The sequence below is a fragment of the Symphalangus syndactylus genome, chromosome 17, assembly GCF_028878055.3.
Source record: "Symphalangus syndactylus isolate Jambi chromosome 17, NHGRI_mSymSyn1-v2.1_pri, whole genome shotgun sequence".
NCBI classification, from domain to species: Eukaryota; Metazoa; Chordata; class Mammalia; order Primates; family Hylobatidae; genus Symphalangus; species Symphalangus syndactylus.
In genome coordinates, this window is record NC_072439.2 from 85,807,757 (window position 1) to 85,832,803 (window position 25,047).

Sequence of the window (25,047 nt, forward strand, 5' to 3'; positions counted from 1 at the left end):
GATTCCATGTCTGCTATTGTGAATAGTCCTAAAATGAACATACATTTGCACGTGTCTTTATGGTAGAATGATTTACATTCATTTGAGTATATATCTGTAATAGAATTGCTGGGTCAAATGGTAGCTCTATTTTAAGTTCTTTGAGAAATCTCCACACTGCTTTCCACAGTGGCTGAACTAATTTACATTCACATCAGCAGCATATACATGTTCTCTTTCCTCCACAACCTCTCCAGCATCTGTTACTTTTTTTTTTTTTTTTTTTTTTTGAGACGAAGTCTCGCTCTGTCGCCCAGGCTGGAGTGCATTGGCGCAATCTCGGCTCACTGCAAGCTCTGCCTCCCGGGCTCACGCCACTCTCCTGCCTCAGCCTCTCCGAGTAGCTGGGACCACAGGCGCCCGCCAGCACGCCCGGCTAATTTTTTGTATTTTTAGTAGAGACGGGGTTTCACCATGGCCTCGATCTCCTGACCTTGTGATCCGCCTGCCTCAGCCTCCCAAAGTGCTGGGATTACAAGCGTGAGCCACCGTGCCCAGCCTAGCATCTGTTACTTTTTCAACTTTTAAATAACAGCCAATCTGATGGGTGTGAAATGGTATATCACTGTGGTTTGGATTTGCATTTCCCTAATGATTAGTGATATTGAGCATTTTCTCATATGCTTCTTGGCCACATATATGTCTTCTTTTGAGAAGTGAATACAGCATTGTTGAACGAGTAAATGTGTGAATGAATGCCAGCCAGCCAAAATCCACATTTTACTAGCTCTAGCTATAAATCCCTTCCCAATATATTTTATTTTATTTTCTTTATCGAATGTGGACAATCAGCAACACATCTTCATGTGTCAACTATCTCTGAGTTCTTGGAGATGTTACTTATATCCTGGCAAAGGCAGTTCTGATATCAGATTATCTTGTTTCCTTCTCCTTTCCATTACTTGGAACATATTTCCCACTCAGAAACTCAATTGGTTTTTGCCAATAACTTAAAGTGAAAAATATCTGTTAAGTCTTTGAGGAATTTCAAATTTCTTAAGATCACTTTTGTATCATTTCTTTTTCCTTCCCCATTTCCATGTTTATATTTCTCTAGATGTCATCTTGCGATTTTTTTCATACATATGCAACTTTAGGTTTTCTGTGCTAAGACTTTTGTTTGACAATGCCCTTTGCAAAAGAACATTCTGCTGATATGTTCAGGTGGAAGTGAGACTTGTGGGGTAAAACACGACCTGAAAATGAGGCAAAATATATTCAACTACTACTAGCCAACATAGGTCAGCAGGAACGTTACAGATGTTTCACAATTTGGGAGGGAGTGGTTCTGGTTTCTGATATCTCTCATTTTAAGAAAGAGAAAAGGAGGGGTGTGGTGGCTCATGCCTGTAATCCCAAAACTTTGGAAGGCCTTGGTGGGAGGATTGCTTCAGCCCAGGAGTTCGAGATCAGCCTGGGCAGCATAAGACTTCGTCTCTACAACAACAACAATCAGCTGGGTATGGTGGAGTGTGCCTGTAGTCCCAGCTACTTGAGGGGCTGAGGTGGGAGGATCGCTTGAGCGCAGGAGGTCTAGGCTGCAGAGCGCTGTGATCGCACCACTGCACTCCAGCCTTGGCGACAGAGTGAGACTCTATCTCAATAAATAAATACACACACATACACACACATACTAGCCCTTGTGATAATAACTTTATTTTTTTCCTCTATTTTCTATTAAAAACCTCTGTAGGAGTGTACATTGGAAATTTATGAACTCTGTAAAAATCAGATGATTGGCCCTGGATACACTACTCTCGTCAAATGTTTGATTATTGTCTAACTGCTTGGGTAATTTCTACTCATGTCCCACTCTCTCCTTTCCTTGGCAGTATCTAGGGTTATGCTCACAGCCTCTTCACGTCTCATTGTTTATTTTCTTTCTTTCTTTTCTTTTCTTTTTTTTCTTTTCTTGAGATGGAGTCTTGCTCTGTTGCCCAGGCTGGAGTGCAGTGGCACGATCTTGGCTCACTGCAACCTCCGCCTCCCAGGTTCAAGCGATTCTCCTGCCTCAGCATCCCAAGTAGCAGGGATTACAGGCACCTGCCACCAGGCCCAGCTAATTTTTTTTTTTTTTTGTATTTTTAGTAGAGACGGGGTTTCACCATGTTGGTCATGCTGGTCTCGAACTCCTGGCCTCCGGTGATCCACCCGCCTCGGCCTCCCAAAGTGTTGGGATTACAGATGTGAGCCACCACGCCTATCCTATTTTCTTATTATTTAAATAATTCTCAGAAGACTTTCTCCAAGAGTAATTTCTCCCTACTTTTCTTTCGGTAGTTCATATATCTGACCATTCTTATGGTATGTTTTTTGGGGATTTTTTTGTTTTGTTTTGTTTTGTTTTGAAACAGAGTCTCACTCTGTCACCCAGGCTGGAGTGCAATGGTGCGATCTTGGCTCACCACAACCTCTGCTTGCTGGGTTCAAGCCATTCTCCTTCTACAGCCTCCCGACTAGCTGGGATTACAGGTGTGCACCACAACACCCGGCTAATTTTTTAAAATATTTTTAGTGGAGACAGGGTTTTGTCATGTTGGCCAGGCTGGTCTCAAACTCCTGACCTCAAGTGATTCACCTGCCTCGGCCTCCCAAAGTGCTGGAATTACAGGCATGAGCCACCACGCCTGGCCTCTTATGGTATGTTTTTGTCTCATCATTATCTTTGATTCCTTCCATCTTCCGGAAATCCAAAATGTCTATGGACAATACCGTATTTCACACTTATCCTCTCTCTTCTTTCATCTCTATTTGTTTCTCTGAAAAACAAGCTCATCTGTCTGCTCTTCACCACCACTCCCTCCCCTCTCCCTCTCTCCTTCCTCCATTACTCTTCCTGTATTTTTCCTTTTTTTTTTTGAGACAGTTTCACTCTTGTTGTCCAGGCTGGAGCTCAGTGGTGCAATCTTGGCTCACTGCAACCTCTGCCACCCGGGTTCAAGCGATTCTCCTGCTCAGCCTCCCAAGTAGCTGGGATTACAGGCACCTGCCACTGCACCTGGCTAATTTTTTGTAGTTTTTGGTAGAGACGAGACTTCGCCATGTTGGCCAGGCTGGTCTTGAACTCCTGACATTGTGATCCACCCTCCTCGGTCTCCCAAAGTGTTGGGATTACAGGCGTGAGCCACCGTGCCTGGCCCATGTATTTTTCCTTATACCAACCCTTTCACTATCATTTCTCCTTAATGATTTTACTAGCTTTGTTGCAAACTTCTCATCCACATCTGGCATTTAGGAAAACTAGTCTATATTGTCATCCTTCATAATTCAAAGGTGATGCTCATGATACTGATTATTCCATATATATAGCATAGATGTCAAAATCTATACAAAATAAGTAGTACTTAAACTACACTATGACGGCCAGGCGCGGTGGCTCATGCCTGTAATCCTAGCACTTTGGGAGGCCAAGGAGGGCGGATCACCTGAGGCCAGGAGTTTGAAACCAGCCTGGCCAATAGGGTGAAACCCTGTCTTTACTAAAATACAAAAAAATTAGCCGAGCACAGTGGCAGGCGCCTATAATCCCAGCTACTCAGGAGGCTAAGGCAGGAGAATTGCTTGAACCTGGGAGGCAGCAGTTGTAGTGAGCCAAGGTCGGGCCACTGCACTCCAGCCTGGAGACAGAGCGAGACTCCATCTCAAAAAAAAAAAAGTATTCTTATTGGTTGGTTTTTGTCTTCTACAAAATTCATCAATTGCCTGCAATTTAAAAAGAGCTGCAAAATAGCTCAAAGACAGTAAACAAGGCTAGAATCCAACAGCTGGAATAGTTGCTATGGTCAATGCATAGTTTCTCATGGAAGTACAAAATTTTTTTCTATAATCTTCTCACTTTTCTATAATCTCCTTCCTAACCTCAAGTGAAGATTATACTTTTTTTTGAAGACTAGTCAAGTGCAGTAGGCAGAAGGAGGGAAGGAGTAGAACAAGGAATTCCATCTGTAACTGACTACGAACAATCGAGATAACTCACTACCTTCAGGCCAGCCAGGAAAATTATTCTTTTTTCTGTTTTGTTTTGTTTTGTTTTGTTTTGTTTTGAGATGGCGTCTCACTCTGTCGCCCAGGCTGGAGTGCAGTGGTGCAATCTCGGCTCACTACAACCTCCGCCTCCTGGTTCCAACCGATTCTCCTGCCTCGGCCTCCCGAGTACCTGGGATTACAGGCGCCCACCACCATGCCCAGCTAATTTTTGTATTTTTGGTAGAGATTAGGTTTCACCATGTTGGCCAGGCTGGTCTTGAACTCCTGACCTCAAATGATCCACCCACCTCGGCCTCCCAAAGTGCTGGGTTACAGGTGTCAGCGACCACGCCCAGCCTTTTTTTCGTAAGAGACAGAATCTCACTCAGTCATCCAGACTGGAATGTAGAGACACGATCATAGCTCACTACAACCTCAAAGTCCTGGGCTCAAGTGATCCTCTCACTTTAACTCCCAAGAACCTGAGACTAAAAGTGTGTAGCAATACATCTGGCTAATTGGTTTTATTTATTTATTTTGAGATAGGGCCTTGCTATGTTGCCCAGGCTGATACTGAACTCCATGATCCTCTCACCTCAGCCTCCTGAGTAGCTGGGATTACAAGCACATGTCACTGTGCCTGGCAAGAAGATTCTTTTTGGTCACAAAATGAGACTGGTCTCAACATTTGGCTTCAGTCTTTACATGGGTACAACAAGAATGGTAAACTACCATTTAGGCCTTCTTAAGTTTGCCTTGCTAAAAGTTTTCAAAAAATCCCAAACTTGACTTTCAAAAGCCTCTTGAAGCGAGATAGCCACACCAAGAACTCACCACCAGATTTCACCTGAAGAACCCCTAAATTTGAGTGAATTCGTCTCTTCTTGAGGTCCTCAAAATATCCTAGGGTTCTTGGGTCTACCTGGACCTGTAAGACTGGCAATGCTATAAGCCAGGTACTAGGCCAGTTTTCCTGGAAGGGGTTTGTAAGCATTGGCTCCACAAAGTCAACCTTAGTTCTTTAGAAATGTCTAACCATATTTGATTAAATGAGCATCCTTCTAAAATATGATACTCCAGACAAGGCCTTGATTGCATAACCAACGTTTCCAATTCCATCCTGGTAAAAAGGAAGACAGAGTCATCGAACCTATACGAATAACTACATTGTCATGAAAATACAATAATTATATTGTCATGAAATTAAGAATATTTTATAAGAGTTTGCAAATCCTGTAGAGGTCAGGCAGGGAGAATAAGTATCATTTACGAGTGTTTCACTTCAGTGTAAAAAACAGAGTCTTTTTAAAAAGCAGAGTTATGATTACTAAATTGTTGACTTATAAATAGCTGAAGAGGAAAGAAAATGGGCTTCCTTAAATATCTGGAAAATAGAATATTACAACAATGGCCAGGCATGGTGGCTCAGGCCTGTAATCCTAGCACATTGGGAGGCCACGGTGGGTGGATCATTTGAGGTCAGGAGTTCGAGACCAGCCTGGCCAACATGGTAAAACCCTGTCTGTACTAAAAATACAAAAATTAGCCAGGCATGGTGGTGCACACCTGTAATCCCAGCTACTTGGGAGGCTGAGGCAGGAGAATGGCTTGAACCCGGGAGGCAGAGGTTGTAGTGAGCTGAGATCATGCCATTGCACGCCAGCCTGGCAGACAGGGCGAGACTCTGTCTCAAAAAAAAGAAAAAAGAAAATATATTACAACATGAACAGTATTTCAAATGAAAACTGCAAGTGTCCCTTCTTAGTTCATTTGGTCCTATATAATTAATTATTATTTGACTGGATCTTGGGTTAACAGTCTCATGAAATCCATTGGCTTCTCAACTAGAGTTCTAGAAATCCTGACTCAGTCCACTAGTATGATCTCAAAGCTGTTTAAGTGTTGCCATCAGATACTATGCCCAAAGTATCTAGCATAGTCCTTTCCCACAGGATTTTGTGATAATCCTTTATTGAAGACAGACCACTCTGGCCTGTAGCTGATTGTTGAGCTTTCAGGGAAGCATCAGAGTAAAATAAAAAACTATCTGTAGATAACAAAAGACTTAAAATGTTTATAATTAGTTTACTAACTTATTACTGATAATTTTAAAACATGAAAGATCTGATGAGAGTTCGTTATAAGAATTACACAGCTGGCAAGGAAATTTGGTTGTTTCTGTGAAATGCAAAACAAGACAATAAAGTCAATCCAACAAGAGCTTTTGGGCTGGGTGCAGTGGCTCAAGCCTGTAATCCCAGCACTTTGCGAGGCCGAGGTGGGAGGATCACTTGATGTCAGGAGTTCAAGACCAGCCTGGCCAACATGGTGAAACCTCATCCCTACTAAAAATACAAAAATTAGCCAGGCATGGTGGTGCACACCTGTAATCCCAGCTACTCGGGAGGCTAAGGCAAAAGAATTGCTTTATCTCACGAAGCGAAGTTTGCAGTGAGCCAAGATCACACCACTGCACTCCAGCCTGGGCAACAGAGAGAAACTCCATCTCCAAAAAAAAAAGCTTCTGACAAAATAATTATAAATGTGACAATTAACTAGATTTTCAAAAAAGACAGTGAACATTACATCTAATTTATAAAAAGGGATGAACATAATCTTTACAGAGAAAAAAATGAAGATATAACATACAATAATCCTGACTTAATATATCATATATATAAGAAGTGGACCAGGAGTATTCAGGAGTCTTTGAATGGCTATTCTTAGGCACACATTTTTAAAAATCATATATCATGAACTTGCTAAGTTTATAGCAAGAACATACAAAGAACATATTGAGAACATCGAGAGATTCAATAAGTCTGAATTTCTGAGTATCTGTATATTAATAAAACTACATAAATAAGTTATCTGAATCCCTAGTTGAAACCTACTGGCCTAGAAGATGCTAGATTCAAATTGAAGAAGTAAAAAGGTGACCATGTTAACATTAAAAAGAAATTAAAATGTAACCGAAGGCTCCAATCGCATGGCCAGAGGTCTGCTGTGCTCTCCTGGAGGCCAATACCCAATTCAGTTCTGGTCCAAAGGAAAGAGATTTTGGACATAGATTCACACAGAACCTCTAGACTTACTTTTTCTTTTTCTTCCTTTTACTTTTTATTTTTTAATGATTTTTTAAAATTTTTTTTGAAAAGGAGTCTCACTCTGTTGCCCAGGTTGGAGTGCAATGGCGCAATCTCGGCTCACTACAACATCTACCTCCTGGGTTCAAGCAATTCTCCCTGCCCCAGCCTCTCAAGTAGTTGGAATTACAGGCATGCACCATGAAGCCCGGCTAATTTTTGTATTTTTAGCAGAGATGGGGTTTCCCCATGTTCGCCAGGATGGTCTGGAACTCCTGACCTCAAGTGATCCACCCATCTTGGCCTTCCAAAGTGCTGGGATTGCAGGCGTGAGCCACCGTGCCCAGCCAAATTATTTAAAATTTACATAAGTATTGTGAAGCTTCTACAAAGAGCTCCTGTGTGTGCTTCACCCAGATTTTCCAAATGTGGATATTTCTTTTTTTTTTTTTAAGACGGAGTCTTGCTCTTGTCGCCCAGGCTGGTGTGCAATGGCCTGATCTAAGCTCACTGCAATCTCTGCCTCCCGGGTTCAAGAGATTCTCCTGCCTCAGCATCCCAAGTAGCTGGGATTACAGGCGCCCACCACCATGCCTGGCTAATTTTTTGTATTTTTAGTAGAGATGGGGTTTCACCATGTTGGCCAGGCTGGTCTTGAACTCCTGACCTTAGGTGATCCACCCCTGTTGGCCTCCCAAAGTGCTGGGATTACAGGTGTGAGCCACCATGCCAGGCCAATTGTGGATATTTCTAAATCATTGAGAGTGAGTTTCATAATTGATGACCCATTAACCCTAACTACTTCAGTGTATATTTCCTAAAAGCTAGGACACTCTCCTATATAACCATAGTACAACCATCAAAATCAGAAAATTAGTATCAATACAATGTATTGTATTGTCTAACTTATAAGCCCTATTTGAACTTTGCCAATTCTTCCAATAATGTCTTTTTTTTTTTTTTTTTTTTTTTTTTTGAGACAGTCTCGCTCTGTTGCCCAGGCCAGAGTGCAGTAGCATGATCTTGGCTCACTGCAACCTCCACCCCCTGGGTTCAAGTGATTCTCCTGCCTCAACCTCTTGAGTAGCTGGGACAATAGGCGTGCGCAACCACACCCAGCTAATTTTTGTAATTTTAGTAGAAACAGGGTTTTGCCATGTTGGCCAGGCTGGTCTCAAACTCCTGACCTCAAGTGATCTTCCTGCCTTGGCCTTCCAAAGTGCTGGGATTACAGGTGTGAGTTACCACGCCCAGCCTCCAATAGTGTCTCTTATAGGTGTAGGACCCAATCCAGGAATACACACTGCATTTAGCTGTTACATCTCTTTAGTCTGTCAATCCGGAACACTGCCTCAGTCTTTTCTTGTCTTTCGCCATCTGGATATTTTGAAGAGTATAGCTAGTTATGTTGTAGTTATTTTGTTCCCCAATTTGGGTTTGCCTAATTACTTCTTCAACTACTCATGACTTATGCCTCTCTAGTAGGAATACCCCAGAAGTTGTACCAAGTTCCTCTTAGTGCATCATAGAAAGTACACAATGTCAATTTGTCACTTTACTGATGATAACTGTTATCACTCAGTTAAAAAGATGTCTGCCAGATTTCTCCACTGTAAATCTAATTAGTAAGTATGGCATATAGGTAATTTTTTTGTGGAGCGCTACTTTGAAACTATATAATTATCTCATTCCTCATCATGGGTTTGAACTGCAAGGATCCACTTATCTTCAGATTTTCTTCTGCCTCTGATACCCTGAGGCAGCAAGACCAACCCCTTCTCCTCAGCCTACTTACATGAAGATGAAAAGGATGAAGACCTTTATGATGATCTACTTCCATTTAATTAATAGTAAGTATATTTTCTCTGCCTTATGATTTTCTTAATAACATTGTCTTTACTCCAGTTTACTTTATTATAAGAGTACAGCATATAATACATATAATATACAAAATATGTGTTAATCAATTGTTCATGCTATCAGTAAGGCTTCTGGACAACAGTAGGCTATTAGTAGTTAAGTTTTAGGGGAGTCAAAAGTTATACATTGATTTTTGACTGTGCAGGGTGTTGGTGTTCCTAAACCCCAGTAGTGTTCAAAGGTCAACTGTACATTTGTTGAAAGATTATAATAGATGATCTCAAAATTATCTAAAGATATAGATTCTCATCCTTTCAACCAAGAAGTATAAATTACATGAAGGAACAAACCACAATGAGACAGTTATCATAACAGTCAGCATACCAAGAACTAGATATAATAAAACAATCTGAAAGAGATTATAAAATAACTATGTTCCAACTTCTTAACTCATTTAAGAGATCAGTATTACCCTGATACCAATGCCAGACAAAGGTACCATCCCTTATGATCATTGATGCAAAAATCCTCAATAAAATACTAGCAAAATAATTCAGTAGCATATCAAACGAATTATATACCATAGCCAAGTAGGATTATTCCTGGAATGCAAGGATAGTTCAATATACAACAATTGATCAATGCAATACACCACATTAACAGAATGAAGGGAAAAAAATGATCATCTCAATTAATGCAGAAAAACATTTGACAAACTTCAACACCCTTTCATGACAAAAACACTTAACAAACTTGGAATAGAAGGAAACAACCTCAATTCATATAATAAAATCCACATATGAAAAACCCACAGCAAACATCACACTCTATGGTGAAAGTCTGAAAGCTTTTTCTCTAAAATCAAGAACAAGGCAAAGATGCTCAATTGCACCACTTCTATTCAACATAGTTGGCCAGGTGCAGTGGCTCACACCTGTAATCTCAACATTTTGGGAGGCCAAGGCAGGCAGATTGCTTGAGACCAGGAGTTTGAGACCAGCCTCAAACTCTGTCTTTAGTAGAGATATGGCAAAACCCCATCTCTACTAAAAATACAAAAATTAGCCAGGCATGGTGGTGCATGCCTGTAGTCCCAGCTTCTTGGGAGGCTGAGGCACGAGAATCGCTTGAACCCAGGAAGCAGAGGTTGCAGTGAGCCAAGATTGTGCCACTGTACTCCAGCTTGGGCAACAGAGTAAGACTCTGTCTCAAAAAAAAAAAAAAAATTAGCTGGACATGGTGGCACATGCCTGTAGTCCCAGCTACTCCAGCTGAGGTGGGAGGATCACTTGAGCCCAGGATTTCTGGGCTGCAGTGAGCTATGATCACACTACCACACTCCAGCCTGGAAATCAGAGCAAGACTGCATCTCTAAAAACACACAAACAAAAACAAACTAAAAACCACATAGTCCTGGAAGTTCTAGCCAGAGCAAGTAAGCAAGAAAAAGAAACAAAAGGCATCCAAATTGGAAAAGAAAGAGTAAAATGATCTCTGTTTGCAGATGATGTTATTTTACATGTAGAAAATACTAAAGATCTCACAAAAACTAGTAGCATTAAAACTAATACATGAATTTAGCAAAGTATCAGGATACAAAGCAAACAAACCAAAATCAGTTGCATTTCTATACATTAACAATGAATGATCAGAAAAGGAAATTACAAAAATCAATTCCATTTACAATGGCATCAAAAGGAAAAAAATACTTGGGAATTAACTTAGCCAAAGGAGTAAAATTCTTATATGATGAAAACTATAAAACATTGCTGAAAGAAATTTTTAAAAAATATAAACAAGTGGAAACACATCTCATGTTTATGGAATGGAAGACACAAAATTGTTAAACTGTCAATACTACTTAAAGCAATGAACAGACTCAATGCAATTCCTGTCAAAATCCCAGTGACAATTTTTGCAGAAATAGAAAAACCCATCCTAAAATTCATATGGGATGTCAAAGGACCTTGAATACCTGACACAATCTTTAAAAAGAAAATGAAGCTGGAAGATTCACACTCCCTGATTTCAAAACATACTACAGGCTGGGCACGGTGCTCACACCTGTAATCCCAGCACTTTGGGAGGCCAAGGCAGGCAGATCATGTGAGGTCAGTAGTTTGAGACCAGACTGACCAACATGGTGAAACCTCGTCTCTACTAAAAACACAAAAATTAGCTGGGCTTGGTGGCATGCGCCTGTAATCCCAGCTAGTTGGGAGGCTGAGGCAGGAGAATCACTTGAATCCAAGAGGCACAGGTTGCAGTGAGCCAAGATCGTGCCATTGCACTCCAGCCTGGGCGACAGAGTGAGACTCTGTCTCAAATAAAAAAAATAAAAAAGGCCGGGCACAGTGGCTCACACCTGTAATCCCAGCTACACAGGAGGCTGAGGCGGACGGATCACCTGAGGTTGAGAGTTCAAGACCAGCCTGACCAACAAGAAGAAACCCCATCTCTACTAAAAATACAAAAAATTAGACAGGCGTGGTGGTGCATGCCTGTAATCCCAGCTACTCAGGAGGCTGAGGCAGGACAATTGCTTGAGCCCAGGAGGCGGAAGTTGTGGTGAGTGGAGATCGCGCCATTGCACTCCAGCCTGGGCAACAAGAGTGAAACTACACCTCAAAAAAAAAAAATAAATAAGAAAGAGACAGACATGTATACCAATGGAATAGAACAGAGAACCCAGAAATAAACCCTCACACAAATGGCCAAATTATTTTTGCAAGAGTTCCAATGGGGAAAAGACAGACTTTTCAAGTAGTAGTATTGGGAAAACTGGATATCCATATGCAAAAGAATAAAGTTTGACCCTTACCTAAAACCATATACCAAAATTAACTCAAAATGGATAAAAGATTTTAAGTGTAGGGCCAGACGTGGTGGCTCATGCCTGTAATCCGAACACTTTGGGAGGCCGAGGCAGGCAGATCACCTGAGGTGGGGAGTTTGAGACCAGCCTGACCAACATGGAGAAACCCCATCTCTATTAAAAATACAAAATTAGCTGGGCATAGTGGAACATGCCTGTAATCCCAGCTACTCGAGAGGCTAAAGCAGGAGAATCACTTGAACCCAGGAGGTGGAGGTTGCAGTGAGCGGAGATCGCACCATTGCACTCAGCCTGAGCAACAAGAGTGAAACTCCATATCAAAAAAAAAAAAAAAAAAAAAAGAAGAAGAAGATTTAAGTGTAGACCTAAAACAATAAAACTCCTAAAAGAACACATAGGGAAAAATCTTCACAACATTAGATTTAGCAGTGATTTCTTGGATATGACACAAAGGCATAGGCAAAAAAATAGACAAATAGTATTTCATGAAAATATTAAAAATCTATGAATCAAAAGACACTATAACAGGAAAAAAGACAACCCACAAAATGGGAGAAAACATTTGCAAATTATATAGCTGATAAGGGATTAATATCCAAACTATACATAGAATTCCTAAAACTCAACAACAAAAAACAACTTGATTTAAAAATGGGTAAAAGGTTAGCCATAGTGGCTCATGCCTGTAATTCCAGTGCTTTGGAAGGCTGAGGCAGGAGGATCGCTTGAAGCCAGGCGTTCAACACCAGCCTGGGCAGCATAGCAAGGCCCTGTCTCTAGAAACAATTAAAAAAATTAGCCACACATGATGGCATGCACCTGTAGTCCCAGCTACTTGGGAGGCTGAGGTGGCAGGATTGCTTGAGCCCAGGAGTTCAAGGCTACAGTGAGCTATGATCATACTACTGCACTCCAGCCTGGGAGACAGTGAGACCCTGTCTCTAAAAAAAAAAAAAAAAACAAAAGCAAAACTCAGTGGACAAATTAGATGGACAGATTAGACACAGCTGAGGGCTGGGCACGGTGGCTCACATCTGTAATCCCAGCATGGTGGCTCACAGCTGAGGGCCAGGCATGGTGGGAGACAGTGAAACCCTGTCTCTAAAAAACAAAAAAACAAAAAAACAAAACCAAAACTCAGTGGGCAGATTAGATGGACAGATTAGACACAGTTGAGGGTCAGGCACAGTGGCTCACTCCTGTAATCCCAGTACTTTGGGAGGCCGAGGTGGGCGGATCAGCTGAGGTGAGGAGTTCAAGACCAGCCTGGCCAACATGGTGAAACCCTGTCTCTACTAAAAATACAAAAATTAGCTGAATGTGGTGGCACAAGACTGTAGTCCCAGCTACTCAGGAGGCTGAGGCAGGAGAATAGTTCAAACCAAGGAGGTGGATGCTGTAGTGAGCCAAGATCATGCCACTGCACTCTAGCCTGGGCAACAAGTGAGACTTCGTCTCAAAATAAAATAAAATATGGAAGGCATCCATACCTGCATTTTGCATTCTTCGTATGTAATCATATTGCCAAAGACAAATTATGTAATCACCTATTGTAAATAACACTTTTCCCCAGACCTACCATAAAGTTTCTGCAATGTATTGTCTTCTAGTTGCAATAAAAATTACTGAGTTGAATCAAAAATAAATTAATTAAATTAAATTAAATAAACACAGTTGAGGGGAGAATTTTTTTCCTGGAAGCTAGATCTGAAGAAATCATTAGGGACAGAGATAAAGAGGTAGAAAATAGGAAACAGAGGTATGCTAGGCAGAATAATGGCCCCCAGAATTTGTCCACATCCTAATCTCTGGAACCTTAGATTATATGGAAAAGGGGAGTTAAGGTTGCAGATGGAATTAAGGTTGTTAATTAGCTGACTTTGAGGTGGGGAGATTATCCTGGATTGTCCAAATGGACACAATGCAATCACAAAGGCTCTTATAAGTGGAAGAAGGAGAGAGAAACAAATAACCAGAGAGGTAAGATATCTTGTGAGAAACATTGGCCTGATGTTGCTGGTTTTGAAGATGGAGAAGTAAAAATAATGAACCAAGAAATACAGGCAGTCTAAAAGCTGGAAAAGGTGAGTGCAATGGCTTATGTCTATAATCCCAGCACTTTGGGAGATCAAGGTTGGAGGATCACCTGAGGCCAAGAGTTGGAGACCAGCCTAGGCAACAAAGTGAGACCTCATTTCTACTAAAAAAAAAAAAAAAAAAGCCAAGCCTGGTGGCTCACACCTGTGATGTCCCAGCTACTTGGGAGGCTGAGACGGAAAGATCCCCTTGAGCCCAGGAGGTCAAGTCTGCAGTGAGTCGCGATTGCACCGCTGCACTCTAGCCTGGTTGACAGAGTGAAACCCTGTCTCAAAAAAAAAAAAAAAAAAAAAAAAAAAAAATCTGGAAAAGGCAAGGAAATGGATCCTCCTCTAGAACCTCCAGAAGGAATGTGGTCCTGCTGACACATTCATTTTAGCCCAGTGAGACCTATTTCAAACTTCTGGCCCACAGAACAGTAAAATAACAAATTGTGTTTATTTAAGCCACTGGGTTTGTGATTTGTTATGACAGCAATAAAAGGCATGTAAAATAGAAGGAAACCATACAACACATGTCTAATAAGAAAAATAGAGGAAGTGAAATATTTATAAATGTCTGAGAATTTTCCAGAATTGAAGAGATGAGTCTCCAGACCAAGGGATCTCACCAAGATCTGCAAGTTGATCACGTATGAGCTATCTATAACCATTTACGTTGTAGTGAAATACCTAAGACTAAGATAAAGTCTTAAAAGCAGACTGAACCTCAAGCATAGGCAAGAACAAGACAACCAGAACACTCTTTCCAGGAAGGTTACAAATGTCAGTGGTCAACCAATGCTATTAGTATTCAAAGTCAGACTCTAGGTGTGGCCCGTGCTGCTTTAATCTGGGCATTCCTGGGTCCCAGTACATGTTCAGAGAAGAATTTAGACAAAGAAGATGGAAGGAAGCTGGTTCCACAGGGAAAGACTTTCCTTCTACCTCCTTCTCGGTCTTCTGCTTCAAGGTAAGAAAGGAGCAACGATAGGGGAAGGGGGAAGAAGGAGGACCTCTCCCTAGCAGAACATCTAGGAACTTTTTTCAAATTTCCAACCCCCAGAGATTGTCTAAGATGGATAGAGTTCTTTCGTAGCTACATTACCATGATGCCCACAGACTTCCCTTTTCTGAAAGACGGAAAATCCCCTTCCAGTTACATGCCACACAAGAGCACTTTCATTTTTCTTCTCGAAAAATAGAGTTCAACACCAGCAAACTTTATCCTTTCACGTATGGATATCCAGTTTCCCAATACTACTTGAAAAGTCTGTCTTTTCCCCATTGGTACTCTACATGGAAGACAACCATCCACGATTGTCTTCTCTTGTATTTAGCTTCTATATCCATCCATCTTTCTATCCACAGGAGTAATTCTTTCTCTCTACAGGTACGAAACCCAAACCATTGTAGCAAAGTGCCCACCTCCTTTAGCCATAATTTCCCCATCCACCTACTGGATCCAAGAGCTCTAGGTTAGCTAAGGTGCCAGAAGGCAGCAGGTCAAGGGTGAAAGTAGAATGTGCTTCTCTTCCAGGGAGTCAGCATGGTAGAGAGACAAGAACATGGGATTTGGAGACAGGTGGACCTGGCTTTGAATCTTGGTGTCTCACATTGCTAGTTTTATAAACTTGGATGCACTGCTTAACTTCTCTGAGCTCTGGTTTCCTCATCTGTAAAACAGAGCCTACCTTGCAGGGTTGTGAGGATTCAGTAAGAGAAGGAGGGAAGCACAGTGCCTGGCACTTGGTAAGAGTGCCAATAAATGCCATCTCTCCTCCTTAGATTATTCCATGACTTTGGATAAGGAGGCACAGGAGAGGACTGAACCAGAGGTGACTTTAAATGCCAGCACAGGGAAGAGACACAAATTGTACACCTGGTCTAGGCAGTATAAATGGTTATGAAAGCTCCTCTGGGCACTTGCACACAGGGGCTGACAATTGAATATTCACTGCTCCTAGAGTGGTTTAAGAATTTGCCTGGAAAGTGCTATGACGTTGGGAATGGACAAGGCTCAATGTCCTTGGCACAGGGGTTATCAACCATCTCTCTCATTCCAAGTTGTTGCTCCTTCAACAAATTTTCACCAGTAGAAAAATTTTAAAAATTATTAGTTAGAAGAGGGTAAGACAGGCCAGGTGAGGTGGCTCACACCTGTAATCCCAGCACTTTGAGACACCGAGGCAGGCGGATCACCTGAGGTCAGGAGTTCAAGACCAGCCTGGCTAACATGGTAAAACCCCATCTCTACTAAAAATACAAAAACTAGCCTGATGTGGTGGTGGTGCCTGTAATCCCAGTTACTTGGGAGGCTGAGGCAGAAGAATCGGTTGAACCTGGGAGGCAGAGATTGCAGTGAGCCAAGATCACGCCACAGCACTCCAGCCTGGGCGACAGAGTGAGACTCCATCTAAAAAAAATTTAAAAATTTAAAAAAGAAATAAAAAAAAACCCACCCACACTTCTAAAAATAGCTATGTGGCTAGGCATGATGGCTCACACCTATAATTCCAGAACTTTGGGAGGCCCAGGTGGGAGAATCACTTGAGCTCAGGGGTTTGAGACCAGTCTGGGCAATATAGTGAGACCCCCGTCTCTACAAAAAATTTTTTTAAAAATTAGCCAAGTGTGGTGAGGAGCACCTGTAGTCACAGTTACTTGGGAGGCTGAGGTGGGAAGATCCCCTAAGCCCAGAGGCTGAGGCCACAGTGATTGCGCCACTGCACTCTAGCCTGGGCAGCAGAGTCGCTGTCTCAAAAAAAACCCCAAAAAACCCCAAACTAAGAAATATGCACAATTATTGTATGTTCATTAAAAATAAAATAAAACTTTTTTAAAGCCTCAAACTAGAACGCTGGTGATAGAGTTGGGTAAAGTCAAGTAAGAAGGAAGGTTGGGGCAGTCAGGGTGAAAACAGGTGTGTTCTCTCTGGGGCCCCGGGACTGTAATCCTATCAGATGACTATCAACATTCCAGGCTCAGTTTGCATACAGATTTGGGCATGCTTTGCATGGAGACAGAAATATTAGAAAGGAGGCTGGAGCTCTAGCTCAGCTTTGCCACATTAGCTTCCAGAATTTGCATTCCAGCTCACCCCATCCTCCCAGGCCTCGGAAGGAAGAGCCCAGAGTCTGGACCCCTCTCGGTGATCCCCTCCCCATTCTTCATCTCATCCCTGGGGACGTGTAGCAAAGCAGCAGCAGACAAACCTGGGTTCAGAACAAGTCCGGCTTCTGCCTTTTATTGGCTGTCTGATTGTAGGAAGTTACTTCCTCTTACTGCACCTTAGTTAGCACCTGGTTTATTACATGAGGGTAAAGCAGTATCTACCTGATAGGGGATTGGGAGGATTAAATAAGGTAATCCATTTTTAAAGGGCTTAGAATATACCTGACACATAGCCAATGCTCAACAAATGTTTGCTTTCATTTCATCACTGGCGATTCCAGGCCCTGCCTTGGGGCCCCTCTCATATGGGGAGCACAGGGTTGCTCTCCTTCATCTCACACATTCGATGTCCACTACAGGAAGGGGCGTTACTTTCACCATCAATTGCTCAGGGTTTGGCCAGCACGGGGCAGATCCCACTGCTCTGAATTCAATGTTTAATAGAAAGCCCTTCCGTCCGGCCACCAACATCAGCGTCCCCACCCAAGTCAACATCTCCTTCACGATGTCTGCCATCCTAGATGTGGTGAGTGCTGACCCCTCCAGCCCTCCTTGGTGTCCTTAACCTTTTTCCAGCCCCTGGCAAGGTGGCCCCCCAAAGCCCTTATCCACATTTCTGCTTCCTCCACCACTGCTGGATGGCATTTGCCTGCCATGGGGATCTCAAAGAAGTTCTGTCCAGTGCAGCAGGGTGAGATATAACAGCACATGGAAGAGAATCTTTTCTTCTCACTCTGGCTATATACCAGTGACCAGGTTCTAATTCCAGAGGTTTTGATTGGATGAAACCCAAGCCTCGTTTTTGTTTTGTTTTTGTTTTTTTGAGATGGAGTCTCACTCTGTTGCCCAGGCTGGAGTGTAATGGGACAATCTTGGCTCGCTGCAACCTCCACCTCCTGGGCTCAAGCGATTCTCCTGCCTCAGCCTCTCCTGAAATCTGCCTCAGATTTCAGGCATGCGTCACAACGCCCGGCTAATTTTTGTATTTTTAGTAGAGATGGAGTTTCACCATGTTGGCCAAGCTGGTCTCAAACTCCTGACCTCAAGTGATCTGCCTGTTGCAGCCTCCCAAAGTGCTGGGATTACAGGCATGAGCCACCGCACCCGGCCACATCGATATTTTTAAGCTTCTCGAGTTATTCTCATATACAGCGAGGATTGAGAAGGACTACTTTACTCCCGCCCTGCTGTGAACTCTCCTGTCCATAGCCTAACACATCTGTTTTGATAGAGCTTTTGTCCTTGATCACATATCCCATTTATATACCTTGGGAGTTGGTAAACAAGCATGGGAAGTGGGGGAGATGAACAGACTTCTTACTGGCAACATGATGGAAATAGGAAATTCTTTTGGCAGAATGAACAGATGCACCTCTTGTCATCGTTCCTGTGGCTGGAAATGGTATGGACAACACTTTATTCTCCCCCTACAGTTACAGTCAAAAAGGATTTTAAACAAAGATATAATAATTATGAGTTTTTATGTCCCTAACATTGGTTTGAAACACATGAAGGAGAAATTGAAAAATCGACCATAATGGTGAGGGGCTTTAATACACTGCTTTCAAAATCAAGGAGAGGCTGGGCACGGGTGACTCAACGCCTGTAATCCCAATGCTTTGGGAGGCCGAGGTGGGCAGATCACTTGAGATCAGGAGTTTGAGACCAACCTGGCCAACATGCTGAAACCCCATCTCTACTGAAAATACAAAAATTAGCTGGGCATGGTGGCAAGCGCCTGTAATCCCAGCTACTTGGAAGGCTGAAGCAGGAAAATCACTTGAACCTGGGAAGTGGAGGTTGCAGTGAGCCGAGATCGCGCCACTGCACTCCAGACTGAGCAACAAAGTGAGACTCTATCTCAAAAACAAAACAAAACAAAACAAAAATCTAGTAGAAAAGGAGTAAATATATAGTGATTTTCACAGCACAATTAAGAAGCTTAGTCTAATAAACATGTCAAACTTTGTATCAACGACCATACGTAACTTTTTGTCACACACATAGAGTATTCCCCAAAACTGACCACATTTTTAACCACAAAAAGGTATCAACGCCAGGCAGAGTGGCACATGCCTGTAATCCCAGCACTTTGGGAGACCAAGGTGGGTGGATTGCTTGAGCCCAGGAGTTTGAGGCCAGCCTGGGCAACACGGCAAAACCTTGTCTCTAAAAAAAATACAGAAAAATACAAAAATTAGCTCGGTATGGTGTTTCACGTCTGTAGTCCCAGCTATTGGGGAGCCTGAGATGGGAGGATCACTTGAGCCCGGGAGGTCAAGGCTGCAGTCAGCCATAATTGTGCCACTGCACTGTAGCCTGGGCAACAGAGTGAGACCCTATCACACACCGGGGCCTGTTGTGGGGTGGGGGGAGGGGGGAGGGATAGCATTAGGAGATATACCTAATGTTAAATGATGAGTTAATGGGTGCAGCACACCAACATGGCACATGTATACATATGTAACTAACCTGCATGTTGTGCACATGTACCCTAAAACTTAAAGTGTAATAAAAAAAAAAAAAAAAGGCTGGGCACAGTGGCTCACACCTGTAATCCCAGCACTTTGGGAGGCCAAGGCTGGTGGATAGCCTGAACTCAGGAGTTCAAGACCACCCTGGGCAACATGGTGAAACGCCGTCTCTACTAAAATACAAAAAATTAGCCAGGCGTGGTGACACATGCCTGTAGTCCCAGCTACTCAGGAGGCTGAGGCACAAGAATCGCTTGAGCTGGGGAGACAGAGGTTGCAGTTGGCCGAGATCGCACCACTGCACTCCAGCTTTGGCTACAGAGTGAGACTGCATCACAGAAAAAAAAAAGAAAACCTTGTTTCTTGGGAATTTAAAATTAAACTTCTAAATATTTGAGGCAAAGGAGAAAATAAAGCAATTAAGTAGAAATTATGAAGTAATTAGAAATGAAAATTATACATATGAAAATCTGTGGAATGTAGTCAAAGCACAACCCAGTGGAAAATTTATATCTTAATTGCATTGATAAGAAAACAAGGTGTATGGGAGGATGGGGGGAAATAAAAGTAAATGAACTGAATTTCCAACTTGAAAAGCCTGCTTGATGGCTGGGCTTGGTGGTTCACGCCTATAATCCCAGCTCTTTGGGAGGCCTAGGCAGGCGGATCACTTGAGGTCAGGAGTCTGAGACCAGCCTGGCCAACATGATGAAACTCCATCTCTACCAAAAATATAAAAAAATCAGACGGGTGGTGGCCGGGCGCGGTGGTTCACGCCTGTAATCCTAGCACTTTGGAAGGCTGAGGCGGGTGGATCATGAGGTCAGGAGATCAAGACCATCCTGGCTAACACGGTGAAACCCCATCTGTACTAAAAATACAAAAAATTAGCCAGGCGTGGTGGCGGGTGCCTGTAGTCCCAGCTACTCGGGAGGCTGAGGCAGGAGAATGGCCTGAACCCGGGAGGCAGAGGTTGCAGTGAGCCGAGATCGTGCCACTGCACTCCAGCCCAGGCAACAGTGCAAGACTCCGTCTCAAAAAAAAAAAAAAAAAAAAAAGTATCCAGGTGGTGGCACACACCTGTAATCCCAGCTACTCAGGAGGCTGAGGCAGGAGAATCGCTTGAACCCGGGAGGCGGAGGTTGCAGTGAGCCAAGATCACGCCACTGCATTCCAGCCTGGGTGACAGAGCGAGACTCCATCTCAAAAAAAAAAAAGAAAGAAAAAGAAAAGAAAAAAGAAAAAAAGAAAGGCCTGCTTGGAGGAAAGGAAGGAAAGAGCTGGAGAAAGATAATACAATCACCTAACCTCAGTCTCAAAGTGTGGTTCCCAGACCACCAGCGCTGGCTGATCAAAATTTATGAAGAATGGTCCCAGGCAGGTTCGATTTTATCTATAATTCTCATTTCTTGAAAAACAAGTAAATTTAATAAAATATTAATGCCACAAAGTTGGGTTGTAAATACCTAGATGTTTGTCATAGCATTTTATATATTTTTCTATATGCTTGAAGTATTTCGTAACTTTTTTTTTAAAGAAGAAATTCAAAGGCAGGACACTCACCTCTCCTCCACCTGGGCTCTAGGTTTGGGATAACCCATTTATCAGCTGGAACCCAGAGGAGTGTGAGGGCATCACGAAGATGAGTATGGCCGCCAAGAACCTGTGGCTCCCAGACATTTTCATCATTGAACTGTGCGTATCAAGGGCTGGTCAGAGGGAAGTCCCATCTCCTGGTAGCCGCAGAGATCACAGTTTACCATTGGGGCCACTGTAAGTGGTCTTTAGATGGCTAAGAAACAACCAGAGAGATAAGAAGAGAAACTGAGCCAGGTGCAGTGGCTAATGCCTGTAATCCCAGCACTTTGGGAGGCCAAGGTGGGTGGATCACTTCAGTTCAGGAGTTTGAGACCAGCCTGGGCAACATGGTGAAACCTCATCTCTTAAAATAAAAAAAAAAAAAATTAGCCAGTCCTGGTGGTGCGCCTGTAGTCCCAGCTACTCGGGAGGCTGAGGCTGAGGCAGAAGGATCATTTGAGCCCAGGACACGGAAGTTGCAGTGAGCTGAGAGCATGCCACTCTACTCCAGCCTGGGTGACAGAGCAAGATCCTGTCTCAAAAAAAAAAAAAAAGAGAGAGAGAGAAACTGCAGCACCTGCCTCTTGCCTTATCTCTCCTCCAGCATGGATGTGGATAAGACCCCAAAAGACCTCACAGCATATGTAAGTAATGAAGGTCGCATCAGGTATAAGAAACCCATGAAGGTGGACAGTATCTGTAACCTGGACATCTTCTACTTCCCCTTTGACCAGCAGAACTGCACACTCACCTTCAGCTCATTCCTCTACACAGGTAAGTTGCAGTGGGGTCTCAGGGATGGGGTGAATGACAGCAACCAACAAATATAAAGAAACTATGAGTAAATGGTGACCAAGGAGTATGGGTGGGGAGAAGAATAAGGCTCTATGGATGCTAAAATATTTTCCATAAAGGCAGAACCCAAGTCTGTCTTGTTCCTTACCATCCCAAGCTCCTGGCAAGTTTCCTGGCATGTGGGAGGCACTCGAAAATATTTATTGAAAGAAAGGATGGAAAAAGAGTGCAGTTGAGCCACCAGGAAACTATATCCTTAAAAAATGATTCAGATGGTTCTTATTTTCAGTGGACAGCATGTTGCTGGACGTGGAGAAAGAAGTGTGGGAAATAACAGATGCATCCCGGAACATCCTTCAGACCCATGGAGAATGGGAGCTCCTGGGCATCAACAAGGCCACCGCAAAGTTGTCCAGGGGAGGCGACCTGTATGATCAGATTGTGTTCTATGTGAGCTTGGAGGCTCTTGCTCTTTCCTTCCTCCCGCACTTTTACCCTTGCCTAGAATGTCCATCAAATGTGTATCTCCCAAGTTTCAGGGTCCCCCAATGTTACCCTCTCTCCTGGCTTCCCAGCCTCATTCTCCATCCTAAAGCTCAGAGCTCTGGCCTAACTGTCTCTTCACAGGTTCTATACCAGATTCTAAAGCTGCATTCCACACAGCTCCAGATCCCAGGGTGCTATCAGGCCAAAGAAAAAGGCAGAGACAGAAACTGTCACTGCTTTTCCTGGATTTGAGGGTTCCTCTGACCCCATAACTACTTACCGCCCTCTCCTACCCTACCAGGTGGCCATCAGGCGCAGGCCCAGCCTCTATGTCATAAACCTTCTTGTGCCCAGTGGCTTTCTGGTTACCATCGATGCCCTCAGCTTCTACCTGCCAGTGAAAAGTGGGAATCGTGTCCCATTCAAGATAACGCTCCTGCTGGGCTACAACGTCTTCCTGCTCATGATGAGTGACTTGCTCCCCACCTGTGGCACCCCCCTCATCAGTATGGCTCCTCCCACCTTTTGGAAGAGAAGGGTGGGAACTAACTCAGGAAGGGAGGTATACTGGAAAAAGGAGGCCATATGCCTGCCAGGGTGGGATTGGAAGAGAAGAAAGAAATTCTAGGTGGTGCCTCTGGCCCTCACCAGGCCCCCCTTCCCTCCAGGTGTCTACTTCGCCCTGTGCCTGTCCCTGATGGTGGGCAGCCTGCTGGAGACCATCTTCATCACCCATCTGCTGCACGTGGCCACCACCCAGCCCCCACCCCTGCCTCGGTGGCTCCACTGTCTGCTGCTGCACTGCACCAGCCCAGGGAGATGCTGTCCCACTGCGCCCCAGAAGGGAAATAAGGGCCTGGGTCTCACCCCCACCCACCTGCCTGGTGAGGGAAGTCACACTTCCTCTTCCCCTACCTCCACTTCTCTGCTCCTGCCTCCTTCCCTGTCTCCCTCTCTCCACCAGTGACATTTGCAGCCCATGGCTGAGTCTCTGTCTTTCTGTAGGTGTGAAGGAGCCAGAGGTATCAGCAGGGCAGATGCCAGGCCCTGGGGAGGCAGAGCTGACAGGGGGCTCAGAATGGACAAGGGCTCAGCGAGAACACGAGGCCCAGAAGCAGCACTCGGTGGAGCTGTGGGTGCAGTTCAGCCACGTGATGGATACCCTGCTCTTCCACCTCTACCTGCTCTTCATGGCCTCCTCCATCATCACCATCATATGCCTCTGGAACACCTAGGCAGGTGCTCACCTGCAAACTTCAGTCTGGAGCTTCTCTTGCCTCCAGGGACTGGCCAGGTCTCCCCTGTTTCCTGAGTACCAACTATCATATCCCCAAAGATGACTGAGTCTCTACTGTATTCCATGCATCCCAATCCAGTCCTGCTGACCAATTCCAATCCCAGACATTTCTCCCTGTTCCTGCATTTTGTTGGCTTCCTTCAGTCCTACCATATGGTTCTAGGTCCCCCTTATGTCATCTGCATAGCAGACTATACCTCTTCTGTCTGCTGACTTGCCCAATAAATCATTCTGCAGAGATTTCTGGCTCTTTGTCAGGTCGTAAGGTAGAAACTTAACTAACCACCCGGGCGCTGTGGCTCACGCCTATAATCCCAGCACTTTGGGAGGCCAAGGCAGGCGGATCACCTGAGGTCAGGCATTAGAGACCAGCCTGGCCAACATGGAGAAACCTCATCTCTACAAAAAATACAAAAAATTTGCAGGGCATGGTGGTGGGTGCATGTAATCCCAGCTACTCCAGAGTCTGAAGCAGGAGAATTGCTTGAACCCAGGAGGCGGAGGTTACAGTGAGCCAAGATCGCGCCACTGCACTCCAGCCTAGGCAGCAAGAGCAAAACTCCATCTCAAAATAAATAAATAAATAAATATTAATTAATTATCCAGGCGTGGTGATGCACGCCTGTAATCCTAGCTACTTGGGAGGCTGAGGCAGGAGAATCGCTTGAACCCCGGAGGTGGAGGTTGCAGTGAGTGGAGATCGCGCCACTGCACCCCAGCCTGGGCGACAAGAGTGAAACTTAGTCTCAAAAAAAGTAAAAATAAAAAGAAAGAAAGAAAGAAAGAAAGAAAGAAAGAAACTTGGCTGGGCAGCAGTGGCACATGCCTGTAATCTCAGCACTTTGGGAGGCCGAGGGGGGTGGATCACTTGAGGTCAGGAGTTGGAGAACAGCCTGGCCAACATGGTGAAACCTTGTTTCTACCAAAAATACAAAAACTAGTCAGAGGTGGTGGCGCACGCCTGTAATCCCAGCTACACAGGAGGCTGAGGCAGGAGAATCGCTTGAGCCTGGGAGGCGGAGGTTGCAGTGAGCCAAGATCCTGCCACTACACTTCAGCCTGGGTGACAGAGTGAGATTCTATCAAAAGAAAGAAAGAAAGAGGCTGGGCGTGGTGGCTCATACCTGTAATCCCAGCACTTTGGGAGGCCAAGGCGGGTGGATCACCTGAGGTCAGGAGTTGGAGACCAGCCTGACCAACATGGAGAAACCACGTCTCTACTAAAAATACAAAATTATCTGGGTGTGATGGTGTGTGCTTGTAATCCCAGCTACTTGGGAGGCTGAGGCAGGAGAATCTCTTGAACCCGGGAGGCAGAGGTTGCAGTGAGCCAAGATCACGCCATTGCACTCCAGCCTGGGCAACAAGAGTGAAACTCCAT

General features: G+C 44.0%; 1 protein-coding gene and 1 long non-coding RNA gene across 6 annotated transcripts; one reads left to right on the plus strand and one right to left on the minus strand.

The window, feature by feature from the left end:
* Positions 1-12,230: 12,230 nt before the first annotated feature.
* On the minus strand, positions 12,231-22,084 carry LOC134733328 (uncharacterized). The gene is made up of 3 exons (XR_010116796.1): positions 22,032-22,084; positions 21,074-21,302; positions 12,231-12,563 (listed from the first exon to the last, which is right to left on the minus strand). It is a non-coding gene; the product is annotated as an uncharacterized lncRNA (long non-coding RNA).
* Positions 14,303-23,906, plus strand: HTR3E (5-hydroxytryptamine receptor 3E). Of its 5 annotated transcripts, XM_063622315.1 has the most exons (9): positions 14,303-14,835; positions 17,396-17,562; positions 18,394-18,438; positions 21,096-21,205; positions 21,693-21,862; positions 22,173-22,333; positions 22,671-22,875; positions 23,038-23,253; positions 23,375-23,906. In XM_063622315.1, the coding sequence occupies exons 1-9, from the start codon at positions 14,769-14,771 to the stop codon at positions 23,602-23,604; spliced, it is 1,371 nt and encodes a 456-aa protein (XP_063478385.1). In that variant the 5' UTR covers positions 14,303-14,768; the 3' UTR covers positions 23,605-23,906. The 5 variants fall into 5 exon arrangements, with proteins under 5 accessions (XP_063478385.1, XP_063478387.1, XP_063478384.1 ...); XM_063622317.1 differs by lacking the exon at positions 18,394-18,438; XM_063622314.1 differs by lacking the exon at positions 14,303-14,835 and having other exon boundaries at positions 17,087-17,562.
* Positions 23,907-25,047: the final 1,141 nt, after the last annotated feature.